The following is a 14,421-nucleotide window of genomic DNA, read 5'->3' as shown; positions in this document are numbered from 1 at the left end:
ACCTTTGTACATCCATTACTTTAAAGTTAATATTTTATGGTAATAATACTACCTATACTGTTTTCATTTGCGTAGAAAATTAAAAATAATATAAAGACTAAGGACAGATTTAATTCTTACCCGGAGCAGGTTTCAGTGGTCATAAACAGGAAAACAATTAAAAAACTTTCTAGATAATTTGTAAATCTCATCATCTCGGGGGAAATTACGATTCACAATTCAAACTCCGGGAAGACGAAGAAAAGCCATAACTTAATTATAAAACAATTCATGGTAATGAAATCATAACAGCGGTAACCTCCGACCTCATAAAAACTCAACCTCAACTCAAAAACGCCATAGCTTTATAATTTAAGTCGATTAAAATGTAATGACTTTTTGACCGCCTCTATGCCTTCTCGGACTTTCTGATTTGGCAAGGTTTCATAAACTTATTATTACAAAATAAATAAGAATTGATAATAGGGCGTTTTTTTTTGTTGTCCCAAACACTTTTTTTTCAAATTTGGGATTTTTTATGTTATTTCTACTCAGAATCACGAGCTCTTTCTATCCTAATAGGAGAAGAAAGCGTCCCAAAATTTCCATACATTTTTCGATCTTTCCATTACGCGACCACCATACAAAGTCTATGAAAAATGGTGACGGAATGGAAATAAAAACCTTAGGACACTTTTTTGCTCCTATTAGGATAGAAAGAGCTCGTGATTCTGAGTAGAAATAACATAAAAAAACCCAAATAAAAAAAAAAAGTGTTTGGGACAACAAAAAAAAACGCCCAATACCCCATTGTATTTAAGGTTACGGGTTCACTTTTAATGTCCATCAAACGATGGCCAATGATAATAATAAAAAAAAATTATACGTATTTTGTATTGTTTTTGTAAGTGTTTTTGTATTTTATTTTTATATCCATATTATAAAATAACCTAGCCTAAGAGTTCAAATAAATAAAGAAAAAAATTAAAAACTAGCGATTTGATTCTTGCACGATCCGTTTTGTTTTCGGAGAAATTATGGATTTTATGATATTTCAGTTAAAATGGTATTACTTATACCTAGCAATTACAAAGTAAATTAAACCATTTCCATCTATGCAGAACAATGTTGTTAACCGAGTGGAAATTGGTATTTAAATAATTAGTAATGTCATGGACTAACCTACTAGGACGGGCCATCGCCATTTTGAGTAGCGTGACTTTATATTTAGTTCCCAAAAGTACAGCAGATGTCTCTAGTAGTGTCAAATGTTGCTACCAAAAAGGTTTATTGAGTCACTTGAAAATCGGTTAAAAACGGCACTCGGATGCGTCGCATTGGTTATGGCAGGGATTTCCAACATTTTGTACCTATAAGGACTTTGCTCTTAATGGCAAACATTAAAAAAAGAAAGAATTTTTTTATGGGTCTTTGAGTGTTGGAAATAACTCAGTTTTATTGATGGTATATCTACTTAATACCATAACGCGGTAACGCTGCGAGTGTGATGGGCACCTTTGCGCCAGGGGTAGCGCAGGGAGGCCTCTTTCAGTAGTTTTTTTTATTCCTTGTTTTATTTTAGATATATTTAGGGTTGTTAGTTTTAATTTAGTATTATTCATAGATGTATTTAGTTCATAAGTTATTTATTTGTCTTTTTACTGTTTTTTTTTTTCTTAATACCTAGTAATTTAAAGCAGCCCTTAACTCTACCTAGCTTTACCTAGTAATTTAAGCGAGTTAAATAACTTCATTCCAACGTCAACATTGAGTCCACTTCGAAACCTCCGCACCTCAGAATGTGTCCTCATACTTTTATATCGCATATAAAATAACGATTGAATTTACTCAAGTTATGCCACAATATACAGGGTTAAAAGCGGTCTCGGATGTTACCCTACATTTACTGTTTCACAAATAAAATAGTTTATAGCTATTTTACAACAAAATCGATCACTATCATGGGTCTACTCCAACTATGAATACCGTCACATACATTTAGGGTGCGCGGTAAGGTTAAGGAGGCATATTCAGAGTTTAAATATATGATACTGATACGATCGTATCCTGAATTTAATCAATGCAAATCGCACGTACTCTTATATTGATGCGAGACGTATAGGGAGATTGATATCAAATCAATGTCACAACTTTAAATCTGTATACGCTTCCGGGTCGACGGGGCGCAATTTTATGGTGAATTAACGTTTGCTGTCGAGAGCAATCTTGGAAATAATGGAAATATCCTGTTTGATAAATAGTTGATGACGAGACCTGTGGCTCGGCGCAAAATTTGCGAAATTGGGTTTTTTATTAAAATCGGAAAGTATTTTGGTTCAATAAAAAAATATTGTACAAAACGGAAATCATACAAATAGTGGACTTTGCCATAATCTGCCATTCTAAGTTATTTAGGGAAGAACAAAAAAGTGTATTTAAGTAAGTCGTGCATATACAAAAAATTCAACAGAACACAAAATAGTCTACTATCACTATCATACACTTTTTTAGGCATGATAAAAAAAGGTAATTGAATCAAAAATAATTACAATTTAAAAAGTTTAACAAAGCTTTTAGTTTTATTGCGGGTTTGAAATTTAATTTAAACTTTTGAAGCCGGTGCTGAATTGTCATCGCAAAATTCCGTGTTTACGTTCGAATCGTACGATACAGTCATGCAAAGGAAAAATGTGTCATCAATATTTTACCCAAAAATACGTGTTTATGGGCAATATACCTACGTAAGAACCTCCCTTTTAATATATACTAACTCATTCCCAAAGCAATCCGAGTAGTTATCTTTAGGGTACCAGTATTGATAAGATCTTGGACTACGAATAGGTAATACATGTTTTTTTAGGGTTCCGTACCTAAAGGGTAAAAACGGGACCCTATTACTAAGACTCCGCTGTCCGTCCGTCCGTCTGTCCGTCCGTCTATTACCAGGCTGTATCTCACGAACCGTGATAGTGATTTTGGACAAAAAAAACCGGCCAAGTGCGGCAACAGAAATACATCATCTGTGAAAATTTCAACTGTCTAGCTATCACGGAGATACAGCCTGGTGACAGACGGACAGACGGACGGACGGACGGACGGACGGACGGACGGACGGACGGACGGACGGACGGACAGCGGAGTCTTAGTAATAGAGGGTCCCGTTTTTACCCTTTGGGTACGGAACCCTAAAAAAGGTCATCCCGAAACGTAAGAGTCAGTAAAAGACAACATTTTTCATGTTGTTTGTATCAGAGGTGCTCTAAAAATTCGGAATTAAAAAAAACCCTAAAAAGTGTTTGCTACGAGATGCGGATCTCGAGGTCACACTAAATACTGGTTTTACTGAGGTGTATGCAGTCGATGAGATTGACAGCCCTGCAGTGGGAGTCATGACATGCGACCCGCTGCATGTCATTCGCAATCTAACGGCCTTACGACACGAGACGTCACTTATATCACAGACGTTTGAGTTACCCACAGGACACGTACTAAATCAAAATCCATTCTATAAGTTTTCGATCTACGTAGCCGTACTCGCCGTAGTTTTTGCCGTTTTTGGCACTTCTTGTCAGATCTATCACAAGTGTGAGTTAAAATGAGTTGTGATTGTTTGTTTCGGGATTTTCGATGAGTTCTGACTTTTTCATCACTATTGCTTTCTTTTAGATTGACTGTGCAAGAGAAATCCTAGAATGAAAAAATAAATAATAATGAATCAAGATACCTACTTAACTACCTATGTACACACATACACTCACACTATTTAGGTACGCATTTGTTATAAATAAATCCAGATCAAAGTTAATATATAATCAGGACAAGCCCCCAGGTCGCTTCTCAAGCAACCAAATCTTTGGTACGAGTTAAGATCGAACAAAACCAGGACTCCCATTGTGAAAGCGCTACGCCTGTTATGTAATAGCCTACTACCGCCGCTTTGGGATTAATTTGCTTAATTTAATAAGCTAGCTAAAACACGCACCGCTTTACTTACATTTCAAAGTGAACCTAAGTAATTCAACAGGCATTTTCCGCCGTTTCGGTTCCTAAATAGCCGTTAGTTGGGACTTGTTGCGTAAGATAAGAAGAAGCTTAATGGAAGTAATGGCCTACAAACAGAGTTTCTGTGAGTTTAATGTCCATTGTTCAAACATTGTTATTTACAACCGTTCAAGACTAATGTAGGTACATTTCTGTTACTTTTGGTGCTGTTACTTAAGGGGCCCACTGAGGAACATAATTTGCCTAAAGCGGCCCACTGGTTACCAGTCCGCCGGACGATATCGGCTTGTTAGTTAGAACAAAAAGTTGACAGCTCCGAACAACTGACAGGTCGATATCGTCCGGCGGTCTGGTAATCGGGTCCCTTTAGGCACATTATGTTCCGAGCATTCGTGTTTAAGGATACCTTTCCACTAAAGCGGAGATGAGAGGAGACGTGCAGGAGTCGACCAATATCATTGGTTGTAATCCAGCAGAGCGGAGAAGAGATATGTGGATTACAATCAATCTTCTTCTTCTCCTTGTCCTTTTCCCATTATTTGGGGTCGGCTCTCCTAATTATGTTTCGCCAGGCTTCACGGTCCTGGGTCGTCTCAGGTGTGATTTGGGCTTCTTCCATATCCCTCTTGACTGTTGCCAGCCATGTCAGTCGGGGTCTTCCTCGTCTAGATTGTGTGGGGAACATATCTAGCACCTTACGTGTCATGTGTTCGGGTTCTCGGCGCATGACGTGTCCGAACCATCGGAGTCGCCCTTCGGTTAATTTTTCGGGCAAAGGTCTGACTTTGAAACTACCACGGACGTAGGTGTTACGGATGTGGTCAAGTAAGCTGACGCCACCGGCCCAGCGGATTACAACCAATGTTATTGGTTTATTCCCGCACGTCTCTTTTCATCTCCACTCATCTCCTGTATACCTACTGTGTATTTAGCATAAGGAACTCAAAACATTGGATAATACGTGCCGTCAAAACTCTAGTTCGAAACCTTCTAATCTGTAGGTATCCGTTGCCCTAGGACCTAGGTAAGCGCCAGATGCGACGAGTGGCGACTTTACCATCGTGACAAAAACAGGACAAAGTATAGTGTCACCTTTATAATGTTACCCGTCGCATTATGTCGCATTTCAACGTTGTCACAATTAACACTACATAAGTATTTAAATATAATTTAAATTAACTTTACTTTCTGCCAGCCTATTATGGATAGCTTTATCCATCTTTATCCACGTGATAAAATAACTGTCACTGTTTAACACCGTGGGAAAGAAAGTGACGGACACCGTTTTATCACGCTGTCACGTAGACAAGAACGACCATCATATCCGTACTGCCAGCCTATTATGGAGCTTTATCCATCTTTATCCACGTGATAAAATAACTGTCACTGTTTAACACCGTGGGAAAGAAAGTGACGGACACCGTTTTATCACGCTGTCACGTAGACAAGAACGACCATCATATCCGTACTGAACTAGGTGATATTACCTATAGCTAGATTGAAATTAAATTCAGTTTTACATACATAACTCCTACTCGCTCTAATTCCTTTTTATTATAACATTTGATATAAATCATAAAATAAGAACCAGACGTTGATGTAGGTAATAGGTATGTTACGTAAATGCTCATGCCGTTGGCTAGATATGAATAGGGAATATTACGCAAAACTGCGTAGGTGGCGCCACTCCCACAACAAGTCACAATCTAAGGGTCTACCGCAAACATCCCTTTGTGAACAAACCGCCTTGATGTATCGATGTCATATTTGATTGTCTGTGAAAACTTGTTAAAAAAACAGTTTAAGGTACAGTATGTATAAGTTACTCTATGGTACACTTACGTCGCTAGTACTGCACTCTGGCGGCAAAATTTTGCAGTGATACTCCCTATTCGGACAATATTTGTTTATAGCTTTACTTAATTTACCGAAAGTCCAAAAATATTTGATCCTGCCTAATGCACGTCCACGTTATTTGTAAGCCTAGCTATTGTGATGGATCATGTGAAAGAAACTCTAGCCTAATATGCGCGCAAACAATTTTACTCCAAGCCGGCCCCTTGTTAGAAAATAATAAGCTCGCGATGTACATAATAACGGACGAAAAATGGCCAATTCTTTAACAACTCGCGGGAAATTGCGTCTATCTGGCCTTTGTCAATAATATAGAAGCTAATTACATACCGTTGAGCGTGTTTTCTTTGCGAAGATACTGTATAAACAGGGCTCGACCCTGATTGCTTCATAATTAATAAATACCCAATAATAACCAAGGTTTTAACATGGGAATTTTAATGGGCAGACTCAAAAATTCTACAAGCCATTATCTTGTAAATTTAATATGAAAAGTGGAAGGTATAGGTATTTATACATCCAAACATCTCTGTATATTTTTAATAATTGACCGAAGCGTTAGCGAAAGTCTCCGTTTTTACTTGGGCAAAATGCTTCGTATGTCCGGATGTCCTCCTCTACAGGGCGCAATTCTCAAATCATTCTCGTGCAACTTTGTGATCAGATTCTATGATTATATGTTTTTTATGTCGATCCAGTTGTTTTTTATGTCGCACCAATAGCGTCTAGATGGCGCTTAAGTTGTGTTGAACTAAATATTTTTCACTTTTACATTTTCTAAGCTTACCGCGAGGTCTTGAGCTCACAGGGCCACTAGTATATTAGTTATTGACGAGGCAGTTTTGTGTAGATAATTTTAGGTATGTACCTACAATCAATTCTCCATTATAAACGGTGGCTATTTACGACGGAGCGGAGTCGATACTGTCCGAAGGTCAACGGAAATGGATAAATAGGCGAAACATGGTCATGTTTAAGTGATGGTTACCGTTGCCAGTAAGAACTTGATCGATTGTTTTATTTATTGCCTTGAGAAAAATCGAAGCTTTGGTTTCGAACTTTTACGAATACATAGTTGATAAGTATCATACATATCTTCATCATTTATATGATAACACATATTGTATAGAGTAAACTTGTTTCTAAATGCGGTAAATGAAGACCCGAACCATTTAACAAGGATCAACCTTGCTTAGACCTTAGGTCAACTATTAGGTAAATTGCGGCTATAAAGTTTAAACTAATTATTACAATGCGTACGTACTGGTTTATCTTACAATTAGTTGCCGACTGCTACTTGGGTCTCTATTGTTTCCCAAAAAGTTTTATGTCATAATGTATTGTTTATCTGCATTTTCGTTAGTCATAATTTGTTTGGTTTATAGAAACGCGTAACTTTTGAGGATTGCCATTAAACAAACCTAACCTAACCTATCTATAGGATAACCTTACGAAAATGCTGAAAAGTTAACGGTTACAATTTTAGGACTAATGATAATATGACAAACAATTTACGACTTAAAACTTTATGTGAAACAAAGGGACCCCCTGCTACTTAGACCTCAAAACATAAGACTTTATACAACCTTTTTAATTTCAGACGCAAACAAGATGCCATGGTGCGCAGCAGCGTGTGTAAGGTGACGGGGCTGGACGCGGGGTGAGGATGAACGAGACGGAGGCGCGCGGGGAGGCGGGTGCGCTGGCGCTTCACGTGGCGGTCACCGTCATCTCCGCCGTCGGCCTGCTGCTCAACGCGTACATACTTACACTCATCATTATCACTAAACAAGTACGTAAGGTGGCAGGGGGTGACACTCAACGTGGCGGTCACCGTCATCTCCACCGTCGGCCACGCTCATCGTTATCACTAAACAAGTACATAAGGTGGCGGGGGGTGACATTCAACGTGGCGGTCACCGTCGGCCACACTCATCATTATCACTAAACAAGTACGTAAGCTGGCGGGGGGTGACATTCAACGTGGCGGTCACCGTCGGCCACACTCATCATTATCACTAAACAAGTACGTAAGGTGGCGGGGGTTGATACGAGACGGAGGCGGTGGGAAGGGGCACTAAATGAGTTATGCAACTGTATCAACTATTACTTACCTTCTTTAGAAATAAATCATTTTTGAATAACATTAAAAAATAATACTTGTAATATCACTGCATCCTATATATCAACTTGATTTATTACTTATTTCTTTAGATTTAGGTATAGTAATGGAAACTACGGCACTAGAAAGGTTTTCCAATATGTACCTATTCAAAGTTTCACGTATTCCTACAAATGTGCGGGCGGCCATTACCCCGAGGTACCCTTTGTTCACTAGTTAAACATTGAGTCCCACTGTACCACTTCTGTACTCGTAACTCGTAAGTGTGGCCAAGCATGAATAATTTTAAAGCAAACCCGGAACAACGTTGTACTATACATAACTCGGTAACATACTAGATATTAGCGCAGGTCAAGCCACCTGGGCTCTATTTCCCGAATGCATGAACTATGGTCTAAAAATTTAGTCTAATACAAAGCATAAGGGTTTCCATGATAACACACTCATTTTCTTAGAAATGAGATGGGCCCTTATATCTCAATCAGTAATGAAACCAATTATCATAGGAACTTTTGGGAACTAATAGTGCCTACATATTGCGCTTTAGGTATTGTTTATGGCTCCTCTACACGATGGCCCAACGCTGCGCCAGCGGGATGGCCATGCGATGGTTGGAACGCAACTACACGATGGCGACATTCAGTTGTGATCTATCCGGTTTCCAAGATGGACGTGGAAGCATTAGCTGTTGCAGCAATTTATCTACACGCCACGTACCAATAATTCCTACAAGTAATTAAAAATAAATGGCGTAGAAGCTGCAGGAGTATTTTGATGATACCTACTTCCCGAAAAAAGATTAATGTTAGATTTTTTTTAAGAATTAAATTAATTAAATATCTTTTTTAATTTCATGTTACTTTTTATAATTTGCTTAAATTATTTTAGAGCATATATTATAATTTTGTTACTATAGCTGGTCAAGCAGATCTTGTCCGTAGAAAAAAGCGGAAAATTTGAAAAATGTAGACGTGAAGGGATATCGTCCCATAGAAAATTTGAATTTCGCGCCTTTTTTTACTGACAAGGTCTGCTTGACCAGCTATAGCTTACGAACATAGCTGTGCAATGTAGGTACTTACTATGTATAGTTAGATATGTATCTAATATTAATTTATTTAACTATAAGTATGTACAATAAAAAACATATTTTCAAATCTAAAATGTCTACCAACACTAAAAAACATTTTATTAAATCCTACATCTGGAGCATCGCCTTATACGCCTGCGAAACGTGGACACTGACACAAAGAGATAGAGAAAGATTGGAAAGCTTCGAAATGTGGTGTTGGCGGAGAATGGAAGGGATTAGTTGGACAGAAAAAATATCAAATGTTAGGGTTCTCGATAGGATTACAGAGAAAAGAAATATAATAAAAACAATAGAAAATAGAAGAGGAATACTAATTGGACATCTGCTAAGACACGACCTGTTCCTTAAGAACATCATAGAAGGAAAAATAGAGGGAAAGAGAAGGAGAGGAAGACCGAGGAAAAAATATTTAAACCAAATAAAAGAAAAGGTTCAGGTCGTGTCATACCAGAAGGTTAAGGAGTTGGCAGAGGACCGGATGAGTTGGAGATTGCTCCACCGACAAGAGCACAGCTCTTAAATAAGAAGAAGAATGTATTGTTATATTTATTTATTTAAATTGTAAATCTACTGTCTGCGTAAATTTCCTATTCCTTCATTACTTCCATAATGAGGCCACGTACTCGTCATTTTTAATAAAAAAAACTGTAAATTGATACTGAGCACAAACGTCCACACTCGACCGCGTTCGAGCACGCACTGTGGATTGGGCCACGTGTAGATGCGTCCCGCCATCGCTGGCCCACTACCTTTCATGTGTGCCGAAAAACTGACACCGCGGCCATCCCAACGCCATTCGCCGCGCCATAAGCCAACCGACACCACAACCCTCTCTACATGTTGGCCCATCATATTGGGCCAATATCTTGGGCCATCGTGTAGAGAAACCATTAGATCTGTAACCTCCTGTTGCGGCTTACGACGTAGTAGGTACCTATATGACAAGTACCTAGGTATACGAATGCCCATGTATAGTGATTTGCGAAAAAACAATTCATGAAGCTGATTCTAAAGACGGAAATCTCTATAAACGGGTCAATTCGAGTTTAAGTTATGCGATCTGATTCCGATACGATACCGATCTGACAGTGACAAAAGAAACGTTTTTGCTTGAAGAAATGTGACTTTTGACCAGTGTCAACAGATCAGTATCGTATCCGAATCAGATCGCATAACTAAAACTCGAATTGGCCCGAAAGCATATTAAATTAATGCCTTTATGCATTAAGTCCGCCATTTGTACTTTATTTGTTATATTGAAGTAAACTTATCTTAAAAGATAAATAAATAAATAAATTCCTGCATCATATTACAAATTATTTGGGGCATTATCTATGAAAAGGGACCTTGTTGTCGATGGCGCTTACGCCGCACAGCGTCGCGCGGCATTGTATTTATATCGGCGCACCGTTAATAATGGCGTAAGCGCCATAGATAATAAGGTCCCTTTTCATAGATAACGTCACATTTATTTGCACCTTTAAAAATTGCTTTGCCTCACCCGTATAATTAAATGCTGCGAACTCTATAAAGAGAGTCTTGTGCCGCGAGATGACATGAGGATATTAAATTTTGTGGAATATTTCCACTTGGGGGCCATATATGTGGCATGCCGCTATGTGACACCAGAAGGCTATGTGAAGCAAATATTTCGTAAAATCCAGAAAAACTGAGAATTATGCCAAGAAACATTTTTTTATGGATGTTGGGTGAGATACCTACACTTTAGATATGAGCGCCGCGCCGGCGCGCCGCCGCCGCCGACAAAATTTTCGCGCCGCCGCCGCCGATGCTGCGCTATCGGCGTGGCATCGGCGTGACCTTGGTAGTTACTACTACTTTCAGAATCAGATAATATATTTTTAATCGAGTTTAGATCATTAACGGCGCCATTTCGAATAGTTTATAGGCATTCAAAAGGTATTTTAGGCCCATATAATTCAAAAATATCGAAGGCAAATGCAAACTTATTTGTAGACATAGGAATCCGTGGGGCAAATTTTCTTGACAGGTAGGGACTTCCTATATCGATAAACTCAATTATCGATGCTCGTTCTATATACTAGTGATCGCCCCCAACATTGCGTGTTTTTGTAAGTACTGTTTTGAAGACAACTATAAAATTCACACATAGCATACCTATTTTAAATAATCGCTAGGTTATATAAAGGTAGGGCGTAATACTTATTGCACTATGAAATAGTCAATATTATCTCAACCTCTTTATTGATTGATTATAAATCAAAGCGAATTGAGTTATTATTTTATTAGATTTTTACACTTTTAATAAAAACATATTTTTACATGCAAACCTTTGTGTGATCACTAGTATATACAGGGTGGCCCATTTAGATCGGTCAGTATGGGAAAATCTGAAACTATAAGACATATGACGATCTCTTCTTAGGAACCATGTCGTCGAATTTAGTAACAAGAAAAACTGCATTCATACATTTAAATTTTTTTAATGTAAAATGTATTGAAAAAAATGGTGGTCATTTCGAAAACATACTAAAATAAATTAAAGGATATGAAAACAATGCATTTTATTAATTTCAGACATCATGTTTCATAGTAACATTTACTGCTTAAGACCTACACAATCGATATTTAAATAAAAATATTTTTTGTTTTTTTTTTTCAAAACGTCCGGGTTCGATTCCCGAGCTGAGTACACATTTATTTTTAAATGTTTGAATGCAGTTTTTCTTGTTACTAAATTCGACGACATGGTTCCTAAGAAGAGATCGTCATATGTCTTATAGTTTCAGATTTTCCCATACTGACCGATCTAAATGCGCCACCTTGTAGAACGAGCATCGATAATTGAGTTTATCGATATAGGAAGTCCTTACCTGTCAAGAAAATTTCAACCACGGATTTCTATGTCTGCTTATCTGTTTAGTAACCGCGCTACTAGTCTTGGGGAAACGAAATTATTTAATATCAATTTTAACATCAATATGCTTGTAATAAACATACTGATTTCCTTCCATTTTTATTGTGGAACGTTCCACATTACAATTTATAGATTGTATATATACACTAGACATGTCAATCACAATGAAAAAATCTGGCTAACGTGAGATTCGAACCCACATCTTTGGATTACCGATCCAATGCATAACTAATTTTGCCAGCTAACCATTCGTCATTTACCGCGAATTTAACCATTGCAACCATGCTTAATATCTCAAAATCAACCCCATTTTATACCTTTTAAAGACGTTTAATCTTTAAAAGGTATAAAATGGGGTTGATTTTGAGATATTAAGCGTTTCCACGTCCAAATGTCTGGCCGTTGGCTTCGCACAGAAGGCTGTCGGAATCGGGTCTCAATTAAACTTGGCCACTGTTGAAATTTCAAGCTTTGCTCTCGCGCAGCTCAATCTTTGGCCTTGCATCGCTCGCATGGAATTAAGCCGCTATCTGAACCTGCAAGTTTTTGGCCCTGTTTGGAGCTCAACAGTTGAGCTCAAAAGTTACTTTCGGCCTGTTTTAAAACGCTTGAGCATTGGTCCTTATCCGATCTTAGCTCCATTTCAGCCTCGGCCTTTGGCGTCGCACGAATACGCCCACAGGAAAGCTCCAGATCTTAAACACTATGTCTTCAGTCTTTATCGGCCTGCACCCTCGCTCTGCTCTCTTGCAGCTCGGCCTCGCACAGAAGCGCGCCGCAATCGGCGCTCCAGGCGTTCAGCCGTCAGCCAAGCTTACACTTGGCGTTCGATTCTTAGCTGTATGCTTACCTGCAGCTCATCTTCTGGCCTCGCATTGGGAGGCGTCGAAATCAAGTCTTCGGTGTTACATGGAGCTCGGCGTTGGGTCTCACTTTTTGACATAAATGGGTTTTGATGGGTCGATATTGGTTAATGACGGAGCTCGTTTTTTTTTGGACTGTCGACAAGACGTTTCCCTGATACGGTCAATCCGCAATTTTTAACTTAGCACCAAAGATAAGGGCCTCGCTAAGATCTTCCGGCCAAAGCCTCGCCATGATTAAGACCGCCTCTGATGCCGCGCGATATCGCTTATCCACAGTTTATACGATATCAATTTTTTTCGTACCATTATTCAATAAATTATCCTTGAAAATAAAAAATGCATTTATTTCATAACTTTCTTACAGCAAAAACATGTTTTTTCGGTAAAATTTTGGTTTGAATTCTTTTTTCATTAAACGAAGGTGTTTCAAGGCCACGCCGCCGATTCGCCGCCGCCGCCGACCAATTTTGACCGGCGCGCCGCCGCCGGCTATATGCCTATCGGCGCTCATATCTAGTACACTTACATGTTTTTTCAGATAAAATGAACTTGAACAGTTGTGGTAATATTAATATTCTCACATAGGTAGGTAGTGCCCGATTTCATTTTAGGTTTTAGTTTTTTTTGTTTTAACTAAATTTGCTTCAGCTAAATTAAATGTGTACAAAGGCGACACACTGATAACCAGATTTAATTGGAGTTTGATCTGGAATAAAGAAACATTAATAGCAAAGTACCTATAGTAAATCATGTTGATTATGATGATGATGATGTTCAGCTGGAGACGCCTGGTAAGCGGGCTGTCGGTAATTAGCCGTGTTCATTCAAAAACTCGTAAGGTATATAGGATAACATATAATATTATGATATGAATTGAATTTATTAATTTTAGTAAATACAGTCATAGTGCAAACATGTCAAAAAATATATAGGATTGGATACATTTAGTTGGTTAGTTTAACTATATCTGCTTACATAACAATATCCCCTCTTACGCCTGGCATTAGTGACCCGAGATATTTCCAGAGATAAATTAAATGTCAACATTCTTGTATAGTGTCTCGCCGTCCCGGCTTCCAATGGCGGTCGTTGGGTAATCAAGCACATTGCTAGGACGCTAACACTAAAATAGGTAGTTAGTACCAGATAAACTTCAGGGTGCGTCTGTATTTACGAAGGTCGATGGTCACGGTCAGTTAGTGTCATAGTTTTCATTATTATTATTTTTCATGGGACTGGGCCGGCCACGTCTATCGCATGCATCCGGATAGGTGGGCTAACATAGCCACCAAGTGGATGCCGACGAAGAAGCGTGGGCGGGGCAGGCCCAGGCAGTTATAGCGGGACGAATTTGACGCCTTCCTTAACAACTGGCCGGAAGAAGGGCTGAATCGGGAGTCATGGATAACCAGGGGAGAGGCCTTTGCTCAACAATGGGACACGATAGACTAGGAATCCTCTAGACTGAGCATAGTAACGCTACCCCCTCTGCCACTTATACGGCAGTTTTACTCCATCTTCGAGTCAATCCCGTGCCGTGATTGGTCCGTGTCTTTGAACGGACCAATCACGGCACGGGATTCGCTCACCTCGTCCCCCCGCACCC

General features: G+C 38.9%; 1 protein-coding gene and 1 long non-coding RNA gene across 2 annotated transcripts in view; both read left to right on the top strand.

Annotated features, from left to right (window-relative positions):
• Window positions 1–14,421, top strand: part of LOC134653078 (uncharacterized) — a 383,717-nt gene that overhangs the window by 77,078 nt on the left and 292,218 nt on the right. The window lies entirely within an intron of this gene.
• The window catches only part of LOC134653069 (beta-3 adrenergic receptor-like), a 114,849-nt gene that overhangs the window by 55,363 nt on the left and 45,065 nt on the right, over window positions 1–14,421 (top strand). The window contains exon 2 of the mRNA XM_063508359.1: window positions 7,436–7,627. Coding sequence (XP_063364429.1) covers window positions 7,502–7,627 — 126 coding nt within the window. The 5' untranslated portion in view covers window positions 7,436–7,501. The remainder of the gene's footprint in view (window positions 1–7,435; window positions 7,628–14,421) is intronic.

Source organism: Cydia amplana, chromosome 12, assembly GCF_948474715.1.
Source record: "Cydia amplana chromosome 12, ilCydAmpl1.1, whole genome shotgun sequence".
In the NCBI taxonomy this organism is placed as follows: domain Eukaryota; kingdom Metazoa; phylum Arthropoda; class Insecta; order Lepidoptera; family Tortricidae; genus Cydia; species Cydia amplana.
The sequence above is the reverse complement of the archived record's forward strand: the minus strand, read 5'-3'. Positions and strand labels throughout refer to the sequence as shown.